The sequence below is a fragment of the Oryza sativa genome, chromosome 4 (assembly GCF_034140825.1).
Source record: "Oryza sativa Japonica Group chromosome 4, ASM3414082v1".
Lineage (NCBI taxonomy): Eukaryota > Viridiplantae > Streptophyta > Magnoliopsida > Poales > Poaceae > Oryza > Oryza sativa.
This window is the reverse complement of record NC_089038.1, coordinates 28,488,662-28,510,024: the sequence shown is the minus strand read 5'-3', so window position 1 is coordinate 28,510,024 and position 21,363 is coordinate 28,488,662. Positions and strand designations below refer to the sequence as shown.

Sequence of the window (21,363 nt, the reverse complement as noted above, 5' to 3'; positions counted from 1 at the left end):
GCTTTGGATCGGAACACAGCGCGCCCGACACAATCCAACCAAATCGCCATGGTCGCCGGCTCGCCGCAGCGTAAATGTTCGTTTTCTGTCGGGGCAAGCGGCCGGGGGAGCGGCTGTTGCGACGTGTGATCTGGACCGATACCAAATGCTTTTACATGGGCCTTGATAGGCTAGGCTCGCGGAATCGCCAGTATTGGGCTGCACAAAAAGGCCCACTATAACTAGTTAGGATCAGAGAATTAGGCGACCTTTGAAAGAAAAAAAAACTGGGGATAAACGAACCTTGTTTCTATACGAAGGTTGATTTCGGCGGTTAGATCTAAGCTCCGACTTGCTAAGATGATCGACAAATTGGGTCACCTTTCAACAGACAGAAAAATGAGTTATGTGATCCAAACGAAGACGACGTACACAATGCCATTTGGCTATGTAGCATTCCCTCCGTTCTTAAAAAAAAAAAAAGGCAACAACGTATTGGAGGCGATATTTTTTTTTAGTACAACGTATTGGAGGTGATATTTTCTAGTACAACGTATTAGAGATGATATTTTCTAGTCTATCCAGATTCGTTGTATTAGAAAATATCACATCCAATACTATGTTGTTTTTTTAAGTACTATGAGGCAAACATCGCATATTCACGCACGGGCGGCTGCCGCTCCGTTCCTGCAGCAAGATCCCATCACAGTGCGGCAATTCCCAAGCAGCCATATGTGTCTGTTTCGCTCCGTTTTTGTTCATTAACCCGGTCTTCAAATTGCCAATTTTACCGTAGCTCCAAGCCTCCAATCCTCGCATATTGTCACGGCCTGAAGACCAGGCAAAAGCCGGCCAGCTTAATCTGACAAAGCGCTTAGCTTTATAAAATGGCCGCCAATTTGTGCAAATGCTGCAGAGCTCAGAAGTCGTATCAGAACGAAACCCGCCATGGATGGCTTCAAGCTCTCCTTGCTCTCCTTTCTTCCGTTCGTTTTCGTCCTCGCGATCGCCGTTGAAGCGACCGGCGATGAGATCGGCACGTTCATCGTGCACGTGCAGCCGCAGGAAAGCCACGTGGCCGCCACCGCCGATGACCGGAAGGAGTGGTACAAGACGTTCCTGCCGGAGGACGGCCGGCTGGTCCACGCGTACCACCACGTCGCGAGCGGGTTCGCGGCCAGGCTGACGCGGCAGGAGCTCGACGCCGTGTCCGCCATGCCCGGGTTCGTGAGCGCGGTGCCGGACCAGACGCACACGCTGCAGACGACGCACACGCCGCAGTTCCTCGGGCTGAGTGCTCCGCCGCCGCCGCAGGGGAAGCGGTGGTCGTCGTCGTCCCACGGCGGCTCGGGAGCTGGCGCTGGCGTCATCGTCGGCGTGATCGACACCGGCGTGTTCCCGGACCACCCCTCCTTCAGCGACGCCGGAATGCCGCCGCCGCCGGCCAAGTGGAAGGGGCACTGCGACTTCAACGGCGGATCGGTCTGCAACAACAAGCTCATCGGCGCGCGCACCTTCATCGCCAACGCCACGAACAGCTCTTCCTCCTACGGTGAACGGTTGCCACCGGTTGACGACGTCGGGCACGGCACCCACACGGCGAGCACGGCGGCGGGAGCCGCTGTGCCAGGCGCTCACGTGCTTGGTCAGGGACTCGGTGTCGCGGCGGGGATAGCGCCCCACGCGCACGTCGCTGTCTACAAGGTGTGCCCCAACGAGAGCTGCGCCATCTCCGACATACTGGCCGGCGTCGACGCCGCGATCGCCGACGGCTGCGACGTCATCTCTATATCAATCGGCGGCCCGTCCGTACCGTTCCACGAAAACCCCGTCGCCGTCGGGACGTTCGGAGCCATGGAGAAGGGCGTGTTTGTCAGCATGGCTGCCGGCAACGCTGGCCCAAACGTGAGCTCCGTGATCAACGACGCGCCGTGGATGCTCACCGTCGCCGCGAGCACCATGGACCGGTCGATACGCACGACGGTGCGCTTAGGGAACGGGCTCTACTTCGACGGCGAGTCGCTGTACCAGCCGAACGACTCGCCGAGCACCTTCTACCCACTGGTCTACGCCGGCGCGAGCGGGAAGCCGTCCGCCGAGTTCTGCGGCAACGGCTCGCTCGACGGCTTCGACGTCAGGGGCAAGATCGTCGTCTGCGAGTTCGGTGGTGGTCCTAACATCACGAGGATCATCAAAGGCGCGGTGGTGCAGAGCGCCGGCGGCGCCGGCATGATACTTCCCAATCACTTCCCCGAAGGCTACACTACGTTGGCCGAGGCGCACGTCCTCCCGGCGTCGCATGTTGACTACGTCGCCGGCTTAGCCATCAAGGCGTACATCAACAGCACGGCGAACCCGGTGGCGCAGATCCTCCCCAGGGGCACGGTACTCGGCACGACGCCTGCTCCGGCGATGGCTTTCTTCTCCTCCCGTGGGCCTAGCGTTCAGAACCCCGGTATCCTGAAGCCCGACATCACGGGCCCCGGCGTGAACGTGCTCGCCGCATGGCCGTTCCAGGTTGGGCCATCGTCGGCGCAGGTTTTCCCTGGACCGACCTTCAACATCATCTCCGGGACATCCATGTCGACGCCGCACCTCAGCGGCGTCGCGGCGTTCATCAAGAGCAGGCACCCGCACTGGTCGCCGGCGGCGATCAAGTCGGCCATCATGACCACCGCCGACATCACCGACCGCTCCGGGAACCAGATACTCGACGAGCAGCGAGCGCCGGCCAACTTCTTCGCCACCGGCGCCGGTCACGTCAACCCGGAGAGGGCCGCCGACCCTGGCCTGGTCTACGACATTGCTCCTTGCGACTACGTCGGCTACCTCTGCGGCCTGTACACGAGCCAGGAGGTCTCGGTGATCGCGCGCCGGCCGGTGAACTGCTCCGCCGTCGCGGCGATCCCGGAGCACCAGCTGAACTACCCGTCGATCTCGGTCAGGTTCCCGCGGGCGTGGAACTCGTCGGAGCCGGTGCTCGTGAGGCGCACGGCGAAGAACGTCGGGGAGGTGCCATCGGAGTACTACGCGGCGGTCGACATGCTGGACACAACCGTGACCGTCCGCGTGTTCCCGAGGACATTGCGGTTCACCGGAGTGAACCAGGAGAAGGATTTCACGGTGGTCGTGTGGCCGGGGCAGGGCGGCGCAAGGGTGGTGCAGGGCGCAGTGCGGTGGGTTTCGGAGACGCACACCGTACGGAGCCCGGTCTCTGTCACCTTCGCCTGATCATATATCAGAGATTCAGAGACGGTAATACTTCATCCGTCCTAAAATAAGTATAGCCATGGTTTTCCACGTCCAACTTTAACCGTTCGTCTTATTTTAAAAAATTTTAAAAAAATTTAAAAACATAAGTCACAAGTAAAGTCTTATTCATGTTTTATCATCTCATAACAATAAAAATGCTAATTATAAAAAAATTTTAAATAAGACGGACGATCAAATTTGGACGCAAAAACTCATTGCTGCACTTATTATGAGACAGAGGTATTATCACGCGTTACGCGCATTGTGATTTCTCGGTCAATTGGGATCCTTCTTACTTACAGTACTTATTGTTGAAATTTTAAACTTACAGTTCTGGTGTTGAAATACCAAATTGTAGTCATCTTTGGATTCTTAGTTTGTTTTGTTGGTATAGCCGTATAGTAATTCCGAAATCGAAATTAATAAATATAGTTAAGTACTATACTATACTATTAAGGTTCATCCCCACACGGGTCTCCTTTTAATATGAGCGGTTATAATTTGGTATCTTTTTTATTAAAATGTGACTTTACTTCTCAGCTACATTCCAAATAGCCCTGAAAAATTATGAAAAGAATTGGCAGGATAAGATACAAGAGTAGTATTTTCTGTACAAACTACAAAGAAAGAACAAACAATATAAACTTACGAGGTGTTCATGATTTTCATTTATTGAGTTTTACTCAAGATCAAGAATGGGGACGGAAAAAGATTTTTTTTAAAAAAAAGTAAAAAAAAAACATGTCAACTCAAGAAATCCTTATTAGGCTCCGTTTGGCATTAGCGGTGGATTTTGGTAATCTCATTTGGTTCAATATATAGTTTTTAACATGTTGGTGTCTTTTTTTTTAGATAATGGATAAAATTCGGCCTCTATATCCAAAGTGGATATACACAATCAAAGTTTACACGAGTGCATACATTCTAAAACTCATAATTGAGAAACATGAAAAAGAACAACCGAAAAGAAAAACTAGAAGACTAGCTCTAATCTTTTCTTCCCAGGTTCAAACTTAAAATAGATGCGGAGCTAGCCCGCCCTTCCACATGTTGGTGTCTTGGCAAATTGCTTCAGCTCAAGATACTCCCTCCATTCCAAAATATAAGGGACAACCACCCTTAACCCAAAGACCAAGAAATAATTATTATCATATTGTAGCTTGGATCATCCTAATAAATATTAATGCATGCATCCAATATGATTAGATAACTTGAGAGTGGATGATTTAAAAAAGTAATAATTTAATGTAGAAGATATCATAGTTAATTGCATGTTTGCATGTATGTCTATTATGAAACATGTAATAAAAATAGTTGTGCCTTATATTATGGAATGGAGGGAGTACTTATTAGGCTCCGGTCCGTTTGGCATTTGGGATGGATCCTGGAACCTCATTTGGTCCAACAGCTTTATTTTAGTATTTTGGTGTCTTGGCAAACTGCTTCAACTCAAGATCCTTATTAAGCTCCACTTGGCATTCGTGATGTTGCAAACAGTAATATTATGAAAAATATAAACAATAGGAGAAATAATGAAAGTTGGATAATATATTTTCTCTATTCGTAATTCAATTGGCAAAATAAACTACAATAATGATTATATGTTTTAAATTTTCACATCAACTTTAAAATATAATCACAGCATATATAGCATATATAACACACCAGCATCTATTTGAGAGGAGTGTCACGTCTGCATCTATTTGAGAAACAGGAAAAAAAGAATAAATGAACATATATCATGATTAAGGGGCCGGGGATGAAATCACATCTCGTCCCCTGGAGTACAAAATCAATGAATGGTCAAGATCAGCCGCGTGCACTAGTGGTAAAAACAGCAAGAAAAACCCGTCACCCCACTTCCGCGGAGGAAAGGATTAATTCGCTAGCCTCCACATACATGAGCCTAAACCTACCGAGCGAAGAGTAAAGCACCATCAAACGTTAACACGCGTGGCAATCTAGTAATCATCATCAAGCTGCTATCTCTTAGGCTCCGCTCGACCAGTGCTCTACGCCGGTGCAGCCCCCATGGAGGCGGCGCTCTTGCCGCCGGTGCCGGCACAGACGAGGATCGGGCTGCGCACCACGTACTTTTTCCCCGACACCCACTTCAGCTGCCCCTCGATCGTGCTGGCCGGCGCCTTGCCGGAGGCCGTCTTGACGGTGACCGTGTAGTTCAGCACCTCGTTCAGCGCCCTGAACTCCAGCTTCGCCGGGTTCACCTCCACCGCCAGCGTCGCCGGCACGTCCACCTCCACGGCGTACGTCGAGGTGGCCGCCCCGACGTTCGTCGCCGACCGGTTGATGCTCACCTCGTACGGCTCCATGTCCAGGACGGCCGTGATGGACGGGTAGTTGAGATCCTTCTGATCGACCTTGGGCATCTTGGCGCACTCCACCGCCGGCCCCGGGTGGATGATCGAGTTCACCTTCTGGTCCTTGTACCCGAGCCCGCAGAGGTAGGGGATGTAGTCCAGCGACGACAGGTTGTACACGAGCCCCGGGTCGATGGCTTTCCGCGCGTTCACGTAGCCGGCGCCGATGGCGTAGTAGGTCGCCGGCGCGCCGTCCACGTCGGTTATCGGCTTCCGGAGGTTGTCGGTGTAATCGGCCGTCGTCATCATGGCCGACTTGATGGCGGCCGGCGACCACGTCGGGTGCGCGTTCTTGATCAGCGCGGCGACCCCGCTGATGTGCGGCGCGGCCATGGAGGTGCCGGACTTGATGTCAAACTTGGGCATCACTTCCTCGGCCCCGAGCGCCAAGTCCTCGATCTTGGGGACGCCGGCGAGGATGTTCACTCCGGGGCCTATGATGTCGGGCTTGAGGATCCCCCTGCTCCGCCTGTTCGGCCCCCGCGACGAGAAGGGCGCGGCCACCGGCGACTTCGCTTTGAACACTGTCCCTTTGAAGATGAAGTTCGCCGTCGGGCTCGGCGTGCTCCGGATGTAAGCCTTGATCTTCTGCCCTATCATGAATGGCATCTGCACCGTCGGGAGGACGTGCGGCCTCGGGACGATCACCGAACCGTACACCTGAGGGGCGATGACGATCATGCCGGCGGCGCCGGAGCGGAGCACCAACTTGGCCTTCGCGACGCTCACGTCGCCACCAGCATCGCAGATGATGATCTTACCGGTGACATTCATCGCCCTCAGTACGCTCTCGGTGGTGCACATGCCGTCGCCCACGTCGTGCACCAGCGGCCGCATCTCGGCTCCGAAGTCCTTGGGCTCGCTGAGCGACTCGCCGTCGAGGCTAACCCCGCTTCCAAGCTTCACGGTGGCGACGAACCGCCGGTCGGTGGTGCCTGCCCCCACGGTGATAACCCACGGCGCCTCGTTGACGACGGTGCTCGGTCCCGGGCCGGTGTTGCCGCCGGCCGCGCTGACCAGCACGCCATGCATGGCAGCGCTGTAGCCTCCGAGCGAGACCGGGTCGTCGGAGAAGTCGCCGGCCTGCTCGTCGCCGAGCGACAGCGACAGGATGTCGACGCCGTCCTCGAGGGCGTCGTCCACCGCCGCCAGTATGTCGTCGCGGTCGCAGCCCTTCTCCACGTAGCACACCTGGTAGAAGGCGATGTGCGCGCGGGGGGCCATGCCGCCCGCCGTGCCGACCGCGTAGCCGGAGACGTTGGCGCCGGGCACGAACGAGCCGGCCGCCGTGCTGGACGTGTGCGTCCCGTGCTGCCCCTCGTTGATCGGCAGGACCGGGTCGCGCAGCCCTTTCCACTTCCACTTCGCCGACTCGAAGTAGGAGCGCGCTCCGATGAGCTTGTTGTTGCACACCGTCTTGTTGAAGTCGCACCGGCCGCTCCACTTGGCCGGCGGCGGCTTCATGCCCGCCCCGTCGAACGACGGGTGCCCGGCGTAGATGCCGTCGTCGAGGATCCCGATGATGATGCCCTCGCCCATGTTGCTGGTGTTCCACACGCCGCCGCGGCGGGCGCCGCCCATGAGGCCGAGCAGCTGCGGCGTGTGGGTGGTCTGGAGCTGGTACGTCTTCTCCGGGTCGGCGCGGATGAACCAGTCGTTCTTGGACATCTCCTCCACCTCCTCCGGCGTCAGGCGGGCGGCGAAGCCATTGACGACGTTGCGGTAGGAGTAGATGAGCCGGGACACGGAGGAGGGGTCCCTCTCCAGCGCCTCCTTCGCCATGTCGCACACCGACGCCACCAGCGACGCGTGCCAGCTCGACACGTTCTTGTACAGGTTCGTGTCGTACGCGTACGGCTTGCGCACGATGACGAGGTAGTTGCTGTGCAAGCCGGTGTCATCGTGCCCGGCATGGCTCGCCGCCGGCGTGGCCGCTAGGGAGACGGCGAGGAGGAGGACGGCGGCGCCAACGGCGAGCCGCGGCAACGAGCACCGCCCATGGTTACGATTGTCCATTGAGTGCGGCAGCTAAACGAAATGAGGTCTAGGAGGGAGATGTCCAAGATAACTAACGTTACATATTGGACGCTTCTTCTCGCGGTCTAAAAATGGTCGTATATGTTGTGTGGTCAAACGATAAGATGCTTAATATAGAAATGGCATGCAAGGTCATGGGGATCATCTATCTATGTTCTGTGACCAGGAGTTCCATTGAGCTTAGCATGTTGTTCCTGGTCTCACAGCAGATCTCGTGGGTTTAGTCCACGATTAATTAAGTACTTCACTAAGACGCGGTCAGACTTGGCACATTTTTTAAAATTCATATTTAACTTTAAATTTCTCATATACTATAATGTTTGTAGTAACAAAATCATATTTTTTAACGAACGAGCAAGCTGCCAATTTCATAACAAAATCTTAATCATATAGTAAAAGTGAATGTAAATGATAATCCAATGATATTATTTTCATTACATAAAATTTAATTTATAATAAAATATTTATTGGTTAAATATTTAAAGAGTTGAATTTTAAAATGTGTGCGCCTTAATGAGCGGGACGGAGGGAGTGTTAGCTAAATAAGTGGGAAAAATGGATTAATATAATTTTTTAAAGCAACTTTCTTATAGAATGTTTTTGACAAAACATACCGTTTAGCCGTATGGGTAACGTGTGGATGAAAAACGAGGAAGTAGAGGATATGAAAGTGTAGAGAGGAACACAGCCTAACAATCCATAGAACAAATCTTATGATGTCTCCGCCCCAAAATATAAGTAATTTTGGATGGATATGTCTTATTTTTTGGGACGGAGGGAGTAGCAGATCAAACTGGTTACTGGATATTAATTGAATTTTCTTTTTAAGAAAACTACTACATTCTATTCCGTAATAATTGTATTTCTATCATTTAAATTTTATATAAAAGAATTATATTTGTAATAAGATGATCCCGTTCAGTTAGTTACTTAAACAGAAATTTCTTGCCTTGCACTTTTATCTTTTTCATCCTCATCTATCTGAACCTTTCTTTTTATTCTATACACGTAGTGTTACCGTGGTCAGTATTTATAATTTTGATTGTTGGATCGAAAACCATACGATTGCCCTGAAAAAAAAAAAGAAGAGAAAACCATACGATTGAACACGGCAACGAGCAACACGTTGCTTGTACCGAGAACCTGAAAATGATGTGCCCAACCGTCGCCATGCGAGCAAGCGACGCCCACGTCAGCCGAGATCCCGCCTGGCACGATGCGACGTGCCACATTTGCCCGCGGGGCAAAGGGGACCACCTCCCCCACGTCCCCATCTCCGCCGTCCCCCTCTCGCATCCAACGGCTCGCCACCTCTCCCTCCACGCGCCTCATCTACCCGAGAGAAAAACCAAAGCCAGCACACGCATCACGCACAAACCTCTCGCGCTCTCGCGTCGCGTGCCTCCTGTCTGCCATGTGGGCATCGCCGGGGAGGCTGCCGGCGACGATGGCGGAGGAGGGAGGGGACGACGGGGAGGCGGACGTGGACGCGTCGTCGTACGGGCGACGGACGACGACGGCGCGCGGCGGGGGAGCGGCGGCGATGGCGTCGTCGTGCTGGGGCCGGCTCGGGCTCGCGGCGCTGTGGCACAGGCTGCGTCAGCTCAGCGTGGCGCGGCGGAGGCGGCGGCACGGCGGAGGCGGCGGCGGCCGCTCCATCCTCGGCGCCGGGGGGCTCAACTACGACCCGCTCAGCTACGCGCAGAACTTCGACGACGGCTGCCTCGAGCCGGACTTCACGGTCACCGCCAGGTTCGCGCCACCGCGCAGCGCCGGCTCGCCGAGGCTCCCGCCCGCAGCGCCGGCGGCGGCCTCGGCATGACGAGTCGTGGCATGTGGTATTTAATCTTACTTACATGGTTTGTTTTTGCCATAGCTGTAGCTTTGTTCGCCCAGTGGTAAACTGTCATTACGTACTCCGCATGTTTTTTCAGATGAATGTACATACATGTCAGAATTCAGATGAACGGATCATGGCTTGTAACTTGTATTACCTCCGTCCCAAAATAAGTGCAGCCATGAGTTTCAGCGCCCAACTTTGATCATCCGTCTTATTCGAAATTTTTTTATAATTAGCAATTTTGTAGTTATAAGATGATAAAACATGAATACTACTTTACTCGTGAATTATGTTTTAAATTTTTTTCAAAAATTTTTCAAATAAGACGAGTTGTTAAAGTTAGACGTGGAAAACCATGGCTGCACTTATTTTAGGACGGAGGGAGTAAGTAGATTATTTTGATATAGTCTAGTATCAGTTTCGATGAAGGAAAAGGAAAATCTTTTCACTGAAATAATCTTCGCATAGGCTAGCTAATCGCGATCTACTCTATATGTTTTCAGCGTTTTGTGCAGACTTGCAATGATTTTCACTGAAATGATCCCCTCTGTCCAGCAAACGAATTTTGGCAATCCGAACAAAGTTCTATCAAATTTCACCATTCCAAATACTCAGTGACTTATTGAGTACCGAGTCATAAGCGGTGTGTTGAGTACTGAGTACTGAATAGTGACTTATTGAGTACTGACCCTTCTTCTGTTCTTCATCTACGTTTCCAAATAGACTGAACACACGCTGCTGAAACTTCCATCTCGCTTTACGCAAATTGTGCATACCTGATCACAAATGCGGCTTGATCGCACCGTCTATTTCTTCACCACACTACATACACATAAACAAAGACTTATGCCTACTGCTAATGTGGAATTTGTTCTTGCGTCTCGATCAATCATATACTAGTTGCACAGAATAGTACTATGATTCTTTGGTGGCTGTTTCTGTTAAGAAAAAAGGGTGATGAAAAGAGATGGGAAAGGATATGCCAAATTGTTGGGGGAGAGGGTTTGCTGCAAATTCCAGGCTTCCTTTTAGGAAGGAATATTCTCGCAAAAAATCATGGTTCCAGTTATATCTGACTCACGTCAACACGCAACCCGGAGAAATATCAGCACCATAAAGGCCACCGAATAAGTGGTGCTTAAAACTTGCAACACTAGTAGTATTCTGTTGCTACTTGCGTTGTTAGGAGTATTCGGTGAACACAGCAAATTGATAGGAGTATTCTGTTGCTACTTGCGTTTGCTGGTTATATAACGGTCGATATGACTGAAGATTCAGGTGAACGGAGGAATTTAAAAGAATTTTAGAGAAACTAAACTAAACTATAAGAAATTCCGTTTGATCTCCACATTTCAAGGAGCATTCAATCTTGTATTCTGAATTTCACAACTCGCTGCTCCATAGACCCTCACTAGAACAGATTCGGTCATCTGTAACGGGTCTAAGCCTCATCTCTATCGGATAGCGGCCCAAGCAAAAGTCACTGATGTAAGAAAATATATCAATCGGGCATCCGGCTGTCACGGATGACACATATCTTAATCTGGCCAACACTATAGCTCGTCACGGATAACTCTCATCTCTAACGGGCCTAAACTATAGCCCGTCACGGATGGCTCTCATCTCAATCGGGCCTAAACTATAGCCCGTCACGGATGAGTATAATAAAAAAAAATAAATTTTGTTTTTTGGACACATTTTGTCCTCACTCATGTGCACCCGGTCAGGTACCCATCCTAAAATTGCTCCACCCTAAGTACGCTTAACCTCAAAGTTCTTTGGGGATTGACTTCCAAAGAAGTTAAACATCCATGCACATACACAACCATCAATATATTTAACACAACCACATTCACATAACATCTATTTTGATTACATATTTCACATCCATTCACATATTTCACTAGCAAAACCGAGTTAATTGGATCAAATATATATTTAGCAAGTATTAGAACTCATTGAGGAGGCAAATTAGCCTTATAGGCAAAAATAAATTTTGAATTGAATTTTATGATACTAAATAAACTCATATGAAAAAACTGTCAAAAACAAAGTTGTAGAACTCATTGAGATCTACCAATTTTATTTTGGTCATATCTCCATCCGGGTTTGATTAAACTATATAAAATTTGAATTTTAAAATACAAAAAATTCAAATAATTTTTCGGGTAGTAAATGATTTTAAATGGAAAATTGTGAGCAACAGGAGGGCTATTCTTTGCCTATTTGCGGCCTGTTTTTGGGCTATTTGGCTTGTTCGTAATGATTGGGTTTTCGAAGATAAATTGCTAAAAGACGTGATGCAATTACCTCATAAGGTGATGTCGTTTTTGATGCAGTGGAGAAATTTGGCGCAACAGAAGCTGATTGGGGAGCTGGATACGGTTCAAACATTACTGCGTGCCAGCATTCACTCGAGGTCCAAGGGGATGCGGCAAGTTCCAGGACAGTGGAAGGCGCGGTTCAGGCTTAATCTAGTTTCTCTTTCTCTTAGTGCATTCAGATGCAATCTCTCTGGCTTGTCTGGCTGTGCCAGCAGCATTTGCTCTTCTCTCGAACTGGCTTACCCAGTTTTTGTTTTTCTTCATTTTGCTGTATGAACCTCGTATGCTTTTTATGAAAAGCTGGGCCGAGCGCCATCGTCTAAAAGAAAATTTAACTTGTTTAGTTCACACTGAAGTTTGAAAGTTTGTTTGAAATTGGTACGATGTGATAGAAAAATTATGTGTGTATGAAACGTTTGATGTGATGGAAAATTGAAAGTTTGGAAAAAAAAATTTAGAACTAAACAGGGCCACAGTATTATTGCGGTTGATCGGCACTAGTACTGACATGCGTGTCCAGGGGCAGGAACTGTGTTTTCTCGAAGACTTTCAAAATCGAATTCTTCCCCGTTGTGGCCTTGTGGGTCCCACTCATCCAAAGTCCCATCTCTCCCCCCTCCCAAATTGAATCCGCCTCTCCGCTCCGCTCCGCTCCTTCCGCTCGAGCATCTCTCTCTGGTCTCCGCTCGCCGCGGCTTCACGTGCTCCAAGCTCCCCCCCATGGCGGGCGCCTCGCTCACCCCAAGCCGAACTGGAGCCCAGAGCAGCCACCGGAAGCGCAAGGTCCCCGCGGCCGCTGCCGCCGCCCCGGCCCGGGAGGACGAGGCGGCTGAGGAGGAGGACATGGAGGAGCTGGAGCGGGAGGTGGACCGTCTGGGCCGCCGCCTCCTCCAGCACCGCCGCGAAGACGCCGCCCGCCTCCTCAACGCCGCCGCCTCCCGCCTCACCGCCCTCCGCCCCCGCCTCCTCGGTATGCGCGCTTCCGGCGTACTAGGGTTTTCGATTTGTTCGTCCCCTTGTTGGTGTTCGTATAATTTGGGCGTGATTAGTATAGTAGGTCTTGGGGTTTATCGTATATACGAGCAATGCTAGTGTTACTTACCACCAGTTAGTTAGGGCTCAGTTGATTTGGAAAGAAGAGAGGACGACTTATCGGATCTAAACTGCGATTTGACATTTGGTTTTCTTTGGTTGTGATAATCGGTGAATTTGGTCCCTACCCCCTGGTTGACAGTATGCATTGAAAATGTACCTTCCCTTCCCGTATCGGTAGATTCCTGTTCAGTTACCTAGCAAGCTCGATGATTTCGGCATCAAACCTGTTTGTTGATGATAATTATTTGCACCAGTCACTAACTGTAAACCATGAAAGTATGTTGTTGAAGTGTTAGACATAGAAAAGTGAGGCTTTTCCTGTTCCTGTTCTCTACTGCAACCTAATCTAAGTATGTGAAAAATGACTCTCAAGTTTGCATTGTCCCAGTTTAATTGCCATTGCCATCAATAAGTAAAAAAAATTAAAAGAGCAAATTAACGTAGAAGATATAGATGGCAATTTCTCTTGGTAATTCCAGTGTCAGATGCTGACAACATTATGTACATTGCAGAAGTTACAACTGCATCGCAGCATATTGCTGGAACACCAGTTGCGAAAGTTGACCAAGAGAAGAAGGAAAAACTAAGGATCGTCAAGGCCAAAAGTGAGGCGAATATTGGGGCTATGCCCATGGTGTTGAAGAGAATCGGTGAATCTATCGCAAAGATCGAGAAGCTTGAGCATTTGAATGTGAATATCCATCCCGTTTTCAAAACTAAACGGTAGTGATGGACTGATGGTAACATGTTCTTGTATGATTCATTATGCATACCATCTGTAGCATTTTGATGGTAAGTCTTTGTGTTGATTCAGCAGTATACCATTTGTAGCATTTTGATGTTGGAATAGGCTGATTCAGCAGCATGTAGTTTGAAAAGGGATTCAACAGAAGTTTGTAGTGGGAGTTTCTACTAACAAGACAGCTTTAGTTAGGCGTGGCTTGTAATATGTTTTCTACTTGTATTTAATCAGAAAGCAACATGTAGCTGTTTGTCACCACTCTTGCTTGTAAGGCTGTTGACAAAATCCCAACCGACCATTGTGATTGTGTGGAATACTACAACGTTGAATTTGTAGGATTTTTTTTTGTGTGATTTGCTTTCACTATCTTAAGTACTGGACATCCACGGCTAGATTGATTCTGGATGTAAAATGTCGTGTGTCTACATGATGATGACATACTGTTTGTTTTGACACTTCAAATATTGCGAGAATCCTTCACGAGGAGCTGCTTGTAACTGGAATATTAGTAAATCTCCTGAGCGTCACAGACAAATTTTACCCGTGCTTTTCATATCAACTATTCAGATGTGTGCTTAGACAAACTTCTTATCAGATGTGTACTTATCCAACCATTTATGCTCCATGAAGGCTTAAATTGAAATAATTGAAGGCTTTATTGAGATAAAAAAAAAGCGATACCAAGTTCTTCGCTTATTTTTCCCGATCCAATACATACGTGGTATGTCAGTAAGCTGTTCGTGAATTACAGAACCAGTTTTACCATCGTTTTTTCTTGCTACATATATGCAGTATGCTATACTTCGGCTTCACGTCTACGTGTTATAGACTTCCATTGAAAAGGAAAATAACTGTGAAAGTGCCAAAAATGAAACGATAATACTGCTCTTCTGCACCTCTCAAAGCTTTGGCCTTGGGGTTTGTGACGGTTGTCCTGGCGTCTTCGCCCTCCTAATCAGCGCCTCTTGGGTCAACGACATGACGAGCTAAAGCAGTTGCGAAGACATCATAGTAAGTTGATAAACATTTCCATCACAGAAGCAATGCAGAACTGAACTAAGCTTTGAAACAACGAAGGCATATACCTCTCCTTGTCGGTTGAACATTCGCCCTGTAACAAAACCCCGCCCACCGTGTGCAGATGGGCTGTCGATCTGTGTTTATTAAGGGAAGGTGTTGCCATAAGAACCTCAAGCAGAAATTTAGTTTTGTGTATCATTTGAGAGGTAAAAATCAATGGCTTACCACATATAAAAGCCAATCATCAGCTTTCACAGGCTTGTGGAACCAAATCCTGCAGAACAGTAACAAACAAACGGTTTACTAGCGAGTTGTATTAATTAAAATCGCAGTACTGGGTGCGGTTTGCTGAAACATACGAGTGATCAAGACTGAGTGAGTATGTCTTCAGACCCTTCTCCCTATGAGGATTTAGGCTGACACCAGAATATAGTAGATCCGAAGCATATGCTACAACACACCTGTAATACCATGGTTTAATGTCGTGCCCAATCATCTATAATACAAGAAACACGGTATAGTGATTAGATGGCAAACCTATGCAGTGCTGGATCATCAGAAAGTTTTCCTCTGGCTCTAAACCAATAATTTAAGCTGAAAGAAATTGGATACATTTTTTTAGATAATGGAATAGATGCACTAATGAATCAGAACAATGTATTAAATTGCAATGTAGCAGGAAATGCGATAAATTCTTGCACAATGGAATTAAAATTGGATGTTTTCACAGTGGAATTTAGAATCGTGAATATGAAAGTACACAAGAATTTCGTGGTAAACTTATCAGTTATCACCAACTAGGGGAGGAGAGAAGGTATGAGCAGGCTGCACTGAAAGAAAACACAGTGTGTACATACCTTGGTTTATGTTGAGATGCTGAATCTTCACAAAACCTCATTTCTATGGGCCAAGGTACGAACTTTTTCTTGGCAGCTGAGTTCCTATATTGCCTGCAGATGACTAACAGTCAAGACTTTGCCAGGTGGCATGCGACTGTGGCACGAACCAAATACAGTTATAATTGAAGCTTAAGAAGATAGAATGCTTGATTTACTAAACGTGAGAAATACTACCAGATAATTTCTAATTTATGTAATACCAGATGCTAGATTCATCTGAGTAATGGTGACAAATATAGTGTCCGAGAAATAAATGGTGACAAATATAATGCTTTCTCAATAACATAAAAGAAGTTTATTCTGAAGATTAAAGATGAATCATCTGAGAACTGCATTAGCTAGGAAACTATCATCATCAAATATATGGTTGGAAGTCATGAAAATTACATTGGGAAGCGAGGATCAGTAAGTCTTCTTTCCCGTATCTCTTCCAGATTCAGGAGCTGCATTTGATTACCTATTAATTATCAATTCTTCTTTCCCATATACATTACAGGAAAGGAAAAAAAATTACCTCTTCTGGAGGAGGAACATCAGGCATGATTGCAGCTTGATGCTCAAACCCTAATTCGTCTTTCTGCAACATAATTGATCATGCAGAAGTTAGATACCATCTATTCTTCTGCTGGCAGATTTAGTCTCACGAACCTTTTGGCTTAATGTATAAAGTAGTATAAACATGAAAATACACATTTCCTCAGGATTTAACAAGAGTTCAAACAGTTCGTTATCGTTGACAGCGTTCAGTATGAATATTGAATATTGCAAAAAGAACATTCTACTGGTCCCTCTAGTCACAAAAAAAGTTTATAAACAATGATGTGGTCTCCACAACACAGTTTTGACCACTACCTTTACTGTAATATATTGTTAAAAGTGTAGTTAAAATTTTACTCCCTATGGTCATAAATATTTGACGTTTAGGACAAGATTGTCAAACATTTAAAACTTTAACTATCAGTTTTATATTAGAATAGGCTTACCAAATCTAGTAAGTTCATGATATTAAGATATTATTTTTAAAAATAAATCTGTCTATACCCATTTTTTGTTTTTAAACTAAGCATTTGAGAAGCTATTCATGGTCGAAGTTTCAAAAGTTTTAATAATTCTTGTCCTAAACACCAAATATTTATGATGGGAGGGAGTTGAGCTTGTTTGCTTCTTTGCCAAACCCAACCTTACCAAATAATGCACTGCTACAAAAATGTCGCTCATTTGGTTTGTAGGAATGAAGCCACAAATTTGTCATTGCCAATTTTTTTTGGTTTGGTTAACTTAAGCACTAGCCTAGTCTAAAAATTTTGGTATCACTCAAAACAGCCACCTCCACCAATTTTTTTGGCTTGCCAAATCTTGCCATTGCCAAAAAATTGGCAAGGCTAGCAATGGAAGAGAACCAAACAGGCCCAAAATGGAAGCCATCGAGAGAATCAAATGCTTGATCAATACTAATATGCCAAAATTTTCCTGAGGCTGTACATTGTTCACAAAACTGGGTACCAGAAGGATAAACACCTGGAATGAAGCAATCAAGGTGAAAATGACAAGGCCCTTTTGCTTTGCCTCCACTTTTCTGGTGGCAAAGCTTGTTCCATCGCGCGCCCGATGAACCTGATATATTATTGGCACTACAACAGAGGACAAAACAGAAACAGACATGATCAGATTTATTCTTTTTTTCAAATAAATAAAATTACACTGCATAATTATTTGCAGCTTACTAAGATGACAGCTCAAAAGATAGACTCATAAAAAAGTTTGCACAAATTAATCCACTGCTCATTTCTAAGTCAGGGACAATGCATAATTTGGAAGGCAGAGTAAAGCTTTGTCTTAAACCATCCTTTCTTGATCTAATAGACTAGTGGTTATCAAAGTTACATTTTGTTGGCATTGGTTTCTTCTTAGGTCACCTCTTCGTGATATGATAGACTAGTGGTTCCCAAAATTGCATTTTTTGTTGGAGTAGTTTAAATTCAACTTGATTGAGAAGAGAACTACTACACAAGCTTAGAGAACTTACAATTCTTGTCTCCTGCGATAAGGAAAATTGCGTGCAAACTGTGCACCGCTTTTAGGCAGTCAACGGTCTTGGATGCTGCTGCTAGTGCCTACATGAGGGTCCAATAACAAACAAAGTTCAGACATAGTGAAAATCTTTGACATGGATGTGTGTACTCTTTCTAGTGTTTGAACTTTCTTTTGGGAGTGCATGAGAATGAGTAGTGGAAAAACAATTTTCATGGACAAACAATTTAACAATTTAATCAGAAGATTAATATACCATTGAAGAAAACATGTTTGAGCAAAATAATGCTGTCCTATGTGAACCGCCTTTACAATGTTTTTTCCTCCTTTGGCACTTACATCCATGCTATTACAAAAACTGGCCCTCTGTGATCAACGAGGAAAGTCCAAAAGTTTTCCAAAAAGCAGCAAAAAAATGATTCAGAAGCATGTTAAAGAAGCTCCCTTTTTTATCTTTTATTTTTCACAAATGGATTCATGCACTTCTACTTAAATATGAATGTTGCAACATAACAGAAAAAGGAAGTGGTGAAATACAAACATCCAGCAGATATTGATAATAGAAAGTAAGATATTTTAGTTGGAACATGCCTGTCCTATCAACTGTCCTCCAAAAACTTGCCTAAAAGTCGGAGCTCCTGGCAAAGTAAACCCACGGAAGATATCGACCTAAAAAAGATAATGATTACAGTGAGAAAGTTTACAGACTTAAATTTGACTTGCTGTGACAAAATATTTTGCCCTTTCCACTTATAAATAGGAGGTGTAAATATGAAACTGCAAATCCACCTTAAATTGTCTCTTTTAGATGATGTAAATGAAAGCCTGATCTATTAATAATCTAAATCAGGTTAACCTCTAATGGGTGATACTTAACACGCTGTTGGTGGTAAAAAGAATGGTAGAGCTACAAAATTAGCGTATGTAGTATATAAGTCATAAGATCTTACGAACTAGGATACCTGATAATTTTTCAGCACAGTAATCATACTGTAAAGTGATATATACCTTTACAAAACAGAAACATCACAACACATTTAGACTTACCTCCAATGGCTCTAAGTGCAAAATTTGTTCTAGCAAAGAATGGTTCTCAGGTGTCTCTTCTGCACTCCAAATGGTCTTTGGTTGCAACAAGTGTCCATATTGATTTGGCAATACGAAGCAGGTCAGCTGCAAAATAGGATACTAACAATAAGCTGAAGCCAGAAGATATTTATTATTACAGTAGGGACACCATCAGCTTATACTGTTATTAAAAATAGAAACATGAACAAGGAACCTTTGATACTGCAATAACATTTACTTGATGCACAGAACTATTGGTTCCTACAAAACAATGCAGAATATTAGAATAGTACGCAAACAGAGCTGCTCCGTATCTTATAAAAAATGGTTTATATACTTGATAAAAAAAAAGGAACTACTATAAAAATCAGAAGTCATGTAATGATAGTTCTTACCATAACCAAAGTAGTCATACTTATTTAACACATAGTCAGGGCGGTTTTCTTCTTCTGTGTTTGCAGGAGCTGAAACCTCAGCCTGCAATATAATGCAGATGGAGAATTAATACTGAGAATTCCATGGCCTCTGCTTCATCAGTAGATCACAAGGATAATGTAACTGATCATATAAACTATGATAATAACAAAAAAAAACATGAGAGTAGAACAGTTGGATTATATCATTCAGTTATGGCAGGAGCAAAGGAACTGGCTATCAGGACAACAATGATACTCTGAAAGTGTGAAACTACAAAGTACAAACTGATCCTTCACCCCAAGTCCCAGCATAAATGATCATTGCTGCAAAATATGACCGAATATTTTTTTAAAGAACAATTCATCAATTGTTCCAGCGTGGTAGTTGGAACAGCCACAAACAGTACTAGTCAATGAATCCGGCTGACAACTGGCTAAATGACAGCTTGCATATTTGTTCCCAAAGTATGGTAATCATAAAAGCCAATAAATGCTAAGCAAAGAAATAATATACTCCAATTCATACCTGCCCATCCAATATGATGTAAAGGCCATCTACAGGGTCACCTTCACGAGCAACGTAACCACCAGGTTCTGCAAAATTCGAAAAGTATCACAACGAACAGACATGTAATCAGCTTGATTCCAACTTGAAACCACATTCACTTTCAGTACCAAAAAAAGAAACAACACTTCTCTAGAAAGGGGATAATGCCAAACATGCGTTGAGAACTAAAAATCACTAAATCAGTGAGAGGAAGTGAGGTAGGTGGCAGGCGTAGGTGAACACCCAGGCTTGAGTCCTCGCTTGCAAGGATTTGGATGCCTGATCTTCGTTATTGAACTGATACCAATTTTCTCTCAAGCATTACATGTCAAATCAATGTGTACTATTGCCAATGATATCCCCAGTTCCCCATGATCTATAAAGAAAATCTATAACATTGTTATTGTTCTAAAAAAAATGAATCTTATAGTAGCTAGCTTGGGCGTTGAATGGAAGCACCCTATTATAGGGGGTGATGCTCTAAGCCTCTAATAGTCACCTTTTTAAGCAAGTTGATTAAACCTATACATATACATACACAGCAGCAAATCAAACATAGCCAGCGAGCTCCACAAAAATCGGGTACGCAATTGGAGAATACCGCTAATTTACTAATCTAAAAAAAAATCTCCCACCAACGAGCATCAGGAATCCGCCGCCGCCACGTTCACCATAACCACCAACCAATCGAAGGTCGCAAAAACTAGAGCGAGTGATACAGTGATGGGGACCGTGTGCTACTCACCGTAGCGCTTCACCAGGACGGCGTCGGCGATCCTGCGGATGGAGGAGCTGGGGAGGCACTGCAGGAGGGGCACCTGGCCGAGGAACTCCGTCACTGCACACCAATGGCAACCACCCCTCGGATTAGCCAGGAGCGCTCCTAAATTCGGCGGGCTCTGCGCTGCTTTACCTTCTTCCCGATCCATCTGCGGCGGCGGCGGAGGAGATGGAGGCGGAGGCGGAGGTTCTCGGCGGCGGGGAACGCCCGGGCTCCGGCACGGCGAGGCGGTAGCGTGGAGAGCGAAGGAGACAAAAATCTACCACAAAATTTAAAGCGAAGGAGATCGACTTGTTGGGAGGAGACGAGGGAGAGGAAGAGGAGAACACGAATAATTTTATATTTTGTGTTTTTATTATCCACGTGACAGATGTGGATATCGCGTCTGTGTGGTCCAATTTGTCAGGTGGGAGTGGATGGAGACTTGCAGCAGGGGTGGGTTTCTTCGAGGTTTCTTTGCCTGTCAGGTGGGACCGGATGACCTGTCAGTACAGTTCGGCAGTTACACGTGTGGACATAACCCCTCCATGGTAGAATAAAATTATTTGTACTCTCTGATTTATTCGAAAATAAATTTATTTTTAGTAATTATTATATTGTAGTTTATAAAACCATGAGATAAATATATTAAGATTAAATAAAGTGGTAAATAATTACATTTGAACTCGATAAAACAAATGTATTTAGTTTTTTTTATATATTGATATATGTGGTACGAGTGAAAAATAAAATCATTTTGAGACATAAAGATTGGAAGAATAAACTAGTTGAGTCGTGGTCTTGCGCATGTGCTAATCGTGTATTCGTGTGTAGTAGTATATCCACCAGGACTCCAAATGAACGTTATTTTCAAGGAAAAAGTACACCGAGTATCCCTCTAACTTGTCATCCAGTTACAAAATCGTTCCCCAACCGTAAAATCAGATATCCAGCTTTTCTTAACTAACCAAAACC

The 21,363-nt window shown here is 45.9% G+C and overlaps 5 protein-coding genes across 6 annotated transcripts; 3 read left to right on the top strand and 2 right to left on the bottom strand.

Annotated features, from left to right (window-relative positions):
- The first annotated feature begins 927 nt into the window (after positions 1-927).
- LOC4336642 (subtilisin-like protease 4) lies at positions 928-3,210 on the top strand. The gene has a single exon (XM_015779734.2). The coding sequence runs from the start codon at positions 928-930 to the stop codon at positions 3,208-3,210; it is 2,283 nt and encodes a 760-aa protein (XP_015635220.1).
- Positions 3,211-4,948: 1,738 nt separating this feature from the next.
- Positions 4,949-7,819, bottom strand: LOC4336641 (subtilisin-like protease). The gene has a single exon (XM_015778917.3). It carries the CDS (start codon positions 7,623-7,625, stop codon positions 5,244-5,246), a length of 2,382 nt encoding a protein of 793 aa, XP_015634403.1. The 5' UTR covers positions 7,626-7,819; the 3' UTR covers positions 4,949-5,243.
- Positions 7,820-8,973: 1,154 nt separating this feature from the next.
- Positions 8,974-12,158, top strand: LOC4336640 (uncharacterized). Its single transcript, XM_015779577.3, has 2 exons — positions 8,974-9,484; positions 11,826-12,158. The coding sequence occupies exon 1, from the start codon at positions 9,061-9,063 to the stop codon at positions 9,466-9,468; it is 408 nt and encodes a 135-aa protein (XP_015635063.1). The 5' UTR covers positions 8,974-9,060; the 3' UTR covers positions 9,469-9,484; positions 11,826-12,158.
- Positions 12,159-12,460: 302 nt separating this feature from the next.
- Positions 12,461-13,998, top strand: LOC4336638 (uncharacterized). Its single transcript, XM_015781563.3, has 2 exons — positions 12,461-12,780; positions 13,418-13,998. Exons 1-2 carry the CDS (start codon positions 12,531-12,533, stop codon positions 13,630-13,632), a joined length of 465 nt encoding a protein of 154 aa, XP_015637049.1. The 5' UTR covers positions 12,461-12,530; the 3' UTR covers positions 13,633-13,998.
- Positions 13,999-14,284: 286 nt separating this feature from the next.
- On the bottom strand, positions 14,285-20,715 carry LOC4336637 (acyl-CoA hydrolase 2). Of its 2 annotated transcripts, XM_015781562.3 has the most exons (17): positions 20,542-20,715; positions 20,374-20,466; positions 19,608-19,675; positions 19,061-19,142; positions 18,880-18,926; positions 18,645-18,770; positions 18,189-18,266; positions 17,593-17,680; positions 17,085-17,197; positions 16,081-16,143; positions 15,954-16,009; positions 15,525-15,617; positions 15,205-15,261; positions 15,027-15,128; positions 14,893-14,941; positions 14,733-14,801; positions 14,285-14,633 (listed from the first exon to the last, which is right to left on the bottom strand). In XM_015781562.3, exons 1-17 carry the CDS (start codon positions 20,555-20,557, stop codon positions 14,547-14,549), a joined length of 1,287 nt encoding a protein of 428 aa, XP_015637048.1. In that variant the 5' UTR covers positions 20,558-20,715; the 3' UTR covers positions 14,285-14,546. The 2 variants fall into 2 exon arrangements, with proteins under 2 accessions (XP_015637048.1, XP_015637047.1); XM_015781561.3 differs by having other exon boundaries at positions 20,374-20,715.
- Between the last annotated feature and the right edge of the window lie 648 nt (positions 20,716-21,363).

Excerpts from the sequence above, each read along its gene's own strand:
- LOC4336642 (XM_015779734.2), top strand. The coding sequence starts at position 928 with ATGGATGGCTTCAAGCTCTCCTTGCTCTCCTTTCTTCCGTTCGTTTTC.
- LOC4336641 (XM_015778917.3), bottom strand. The coding sequence starts at position 7,625 with ATGGACAATCGTAACCATGGGCGGTGCTCGTTGCCGCGGCTCGCCGTT.
- LOC4336640 (XM_015779577.3), top strand. The coding sequence starts at position 9,061 with ATGTGGGCATCGCCGGGGAGGCTGCCGGCGACGATGGCGGAGGAGGGA.
- LOC4336638 (XM_015781563.3), top strand. The coding sequence starts at position 12,531 with ATGGCGGGCGCCTCGCTCACCCCAAGCCGAACTGGAGCCCAGAGCAGC. Across the intron at positions 12,781-13,417 it reads CCTCCGCCCCCGCCTCCTCG|AAGTTACAACTGCATCGCAG; the intron begins GTATGCGCGCTT and ends TGTACATTGCAG.
- LOC4336637 (XM_015781561.3), bottom strand. The coding sequence starts at position 20,557 with ATGGATCGGGAAGAAGGTAAAGCAGCGCAGAGCCCGCCGAATTTAGGA. Across the intron at positions 19,143-19,607 it reads ACATCATATTGGATGGGCAG|GCTGAGGTTTCAGCTCCTGC; the intron begins GTATGAATTGGA and ends ATTATATTGCAG. Across the intron at positions 15,262-15,524 it reads GCATCTCAACATAAACCAAG|CTTAAATTATTGGTTTAGAG; the intron begins GTATGTACACAC and ends AATTTCTTTCAG.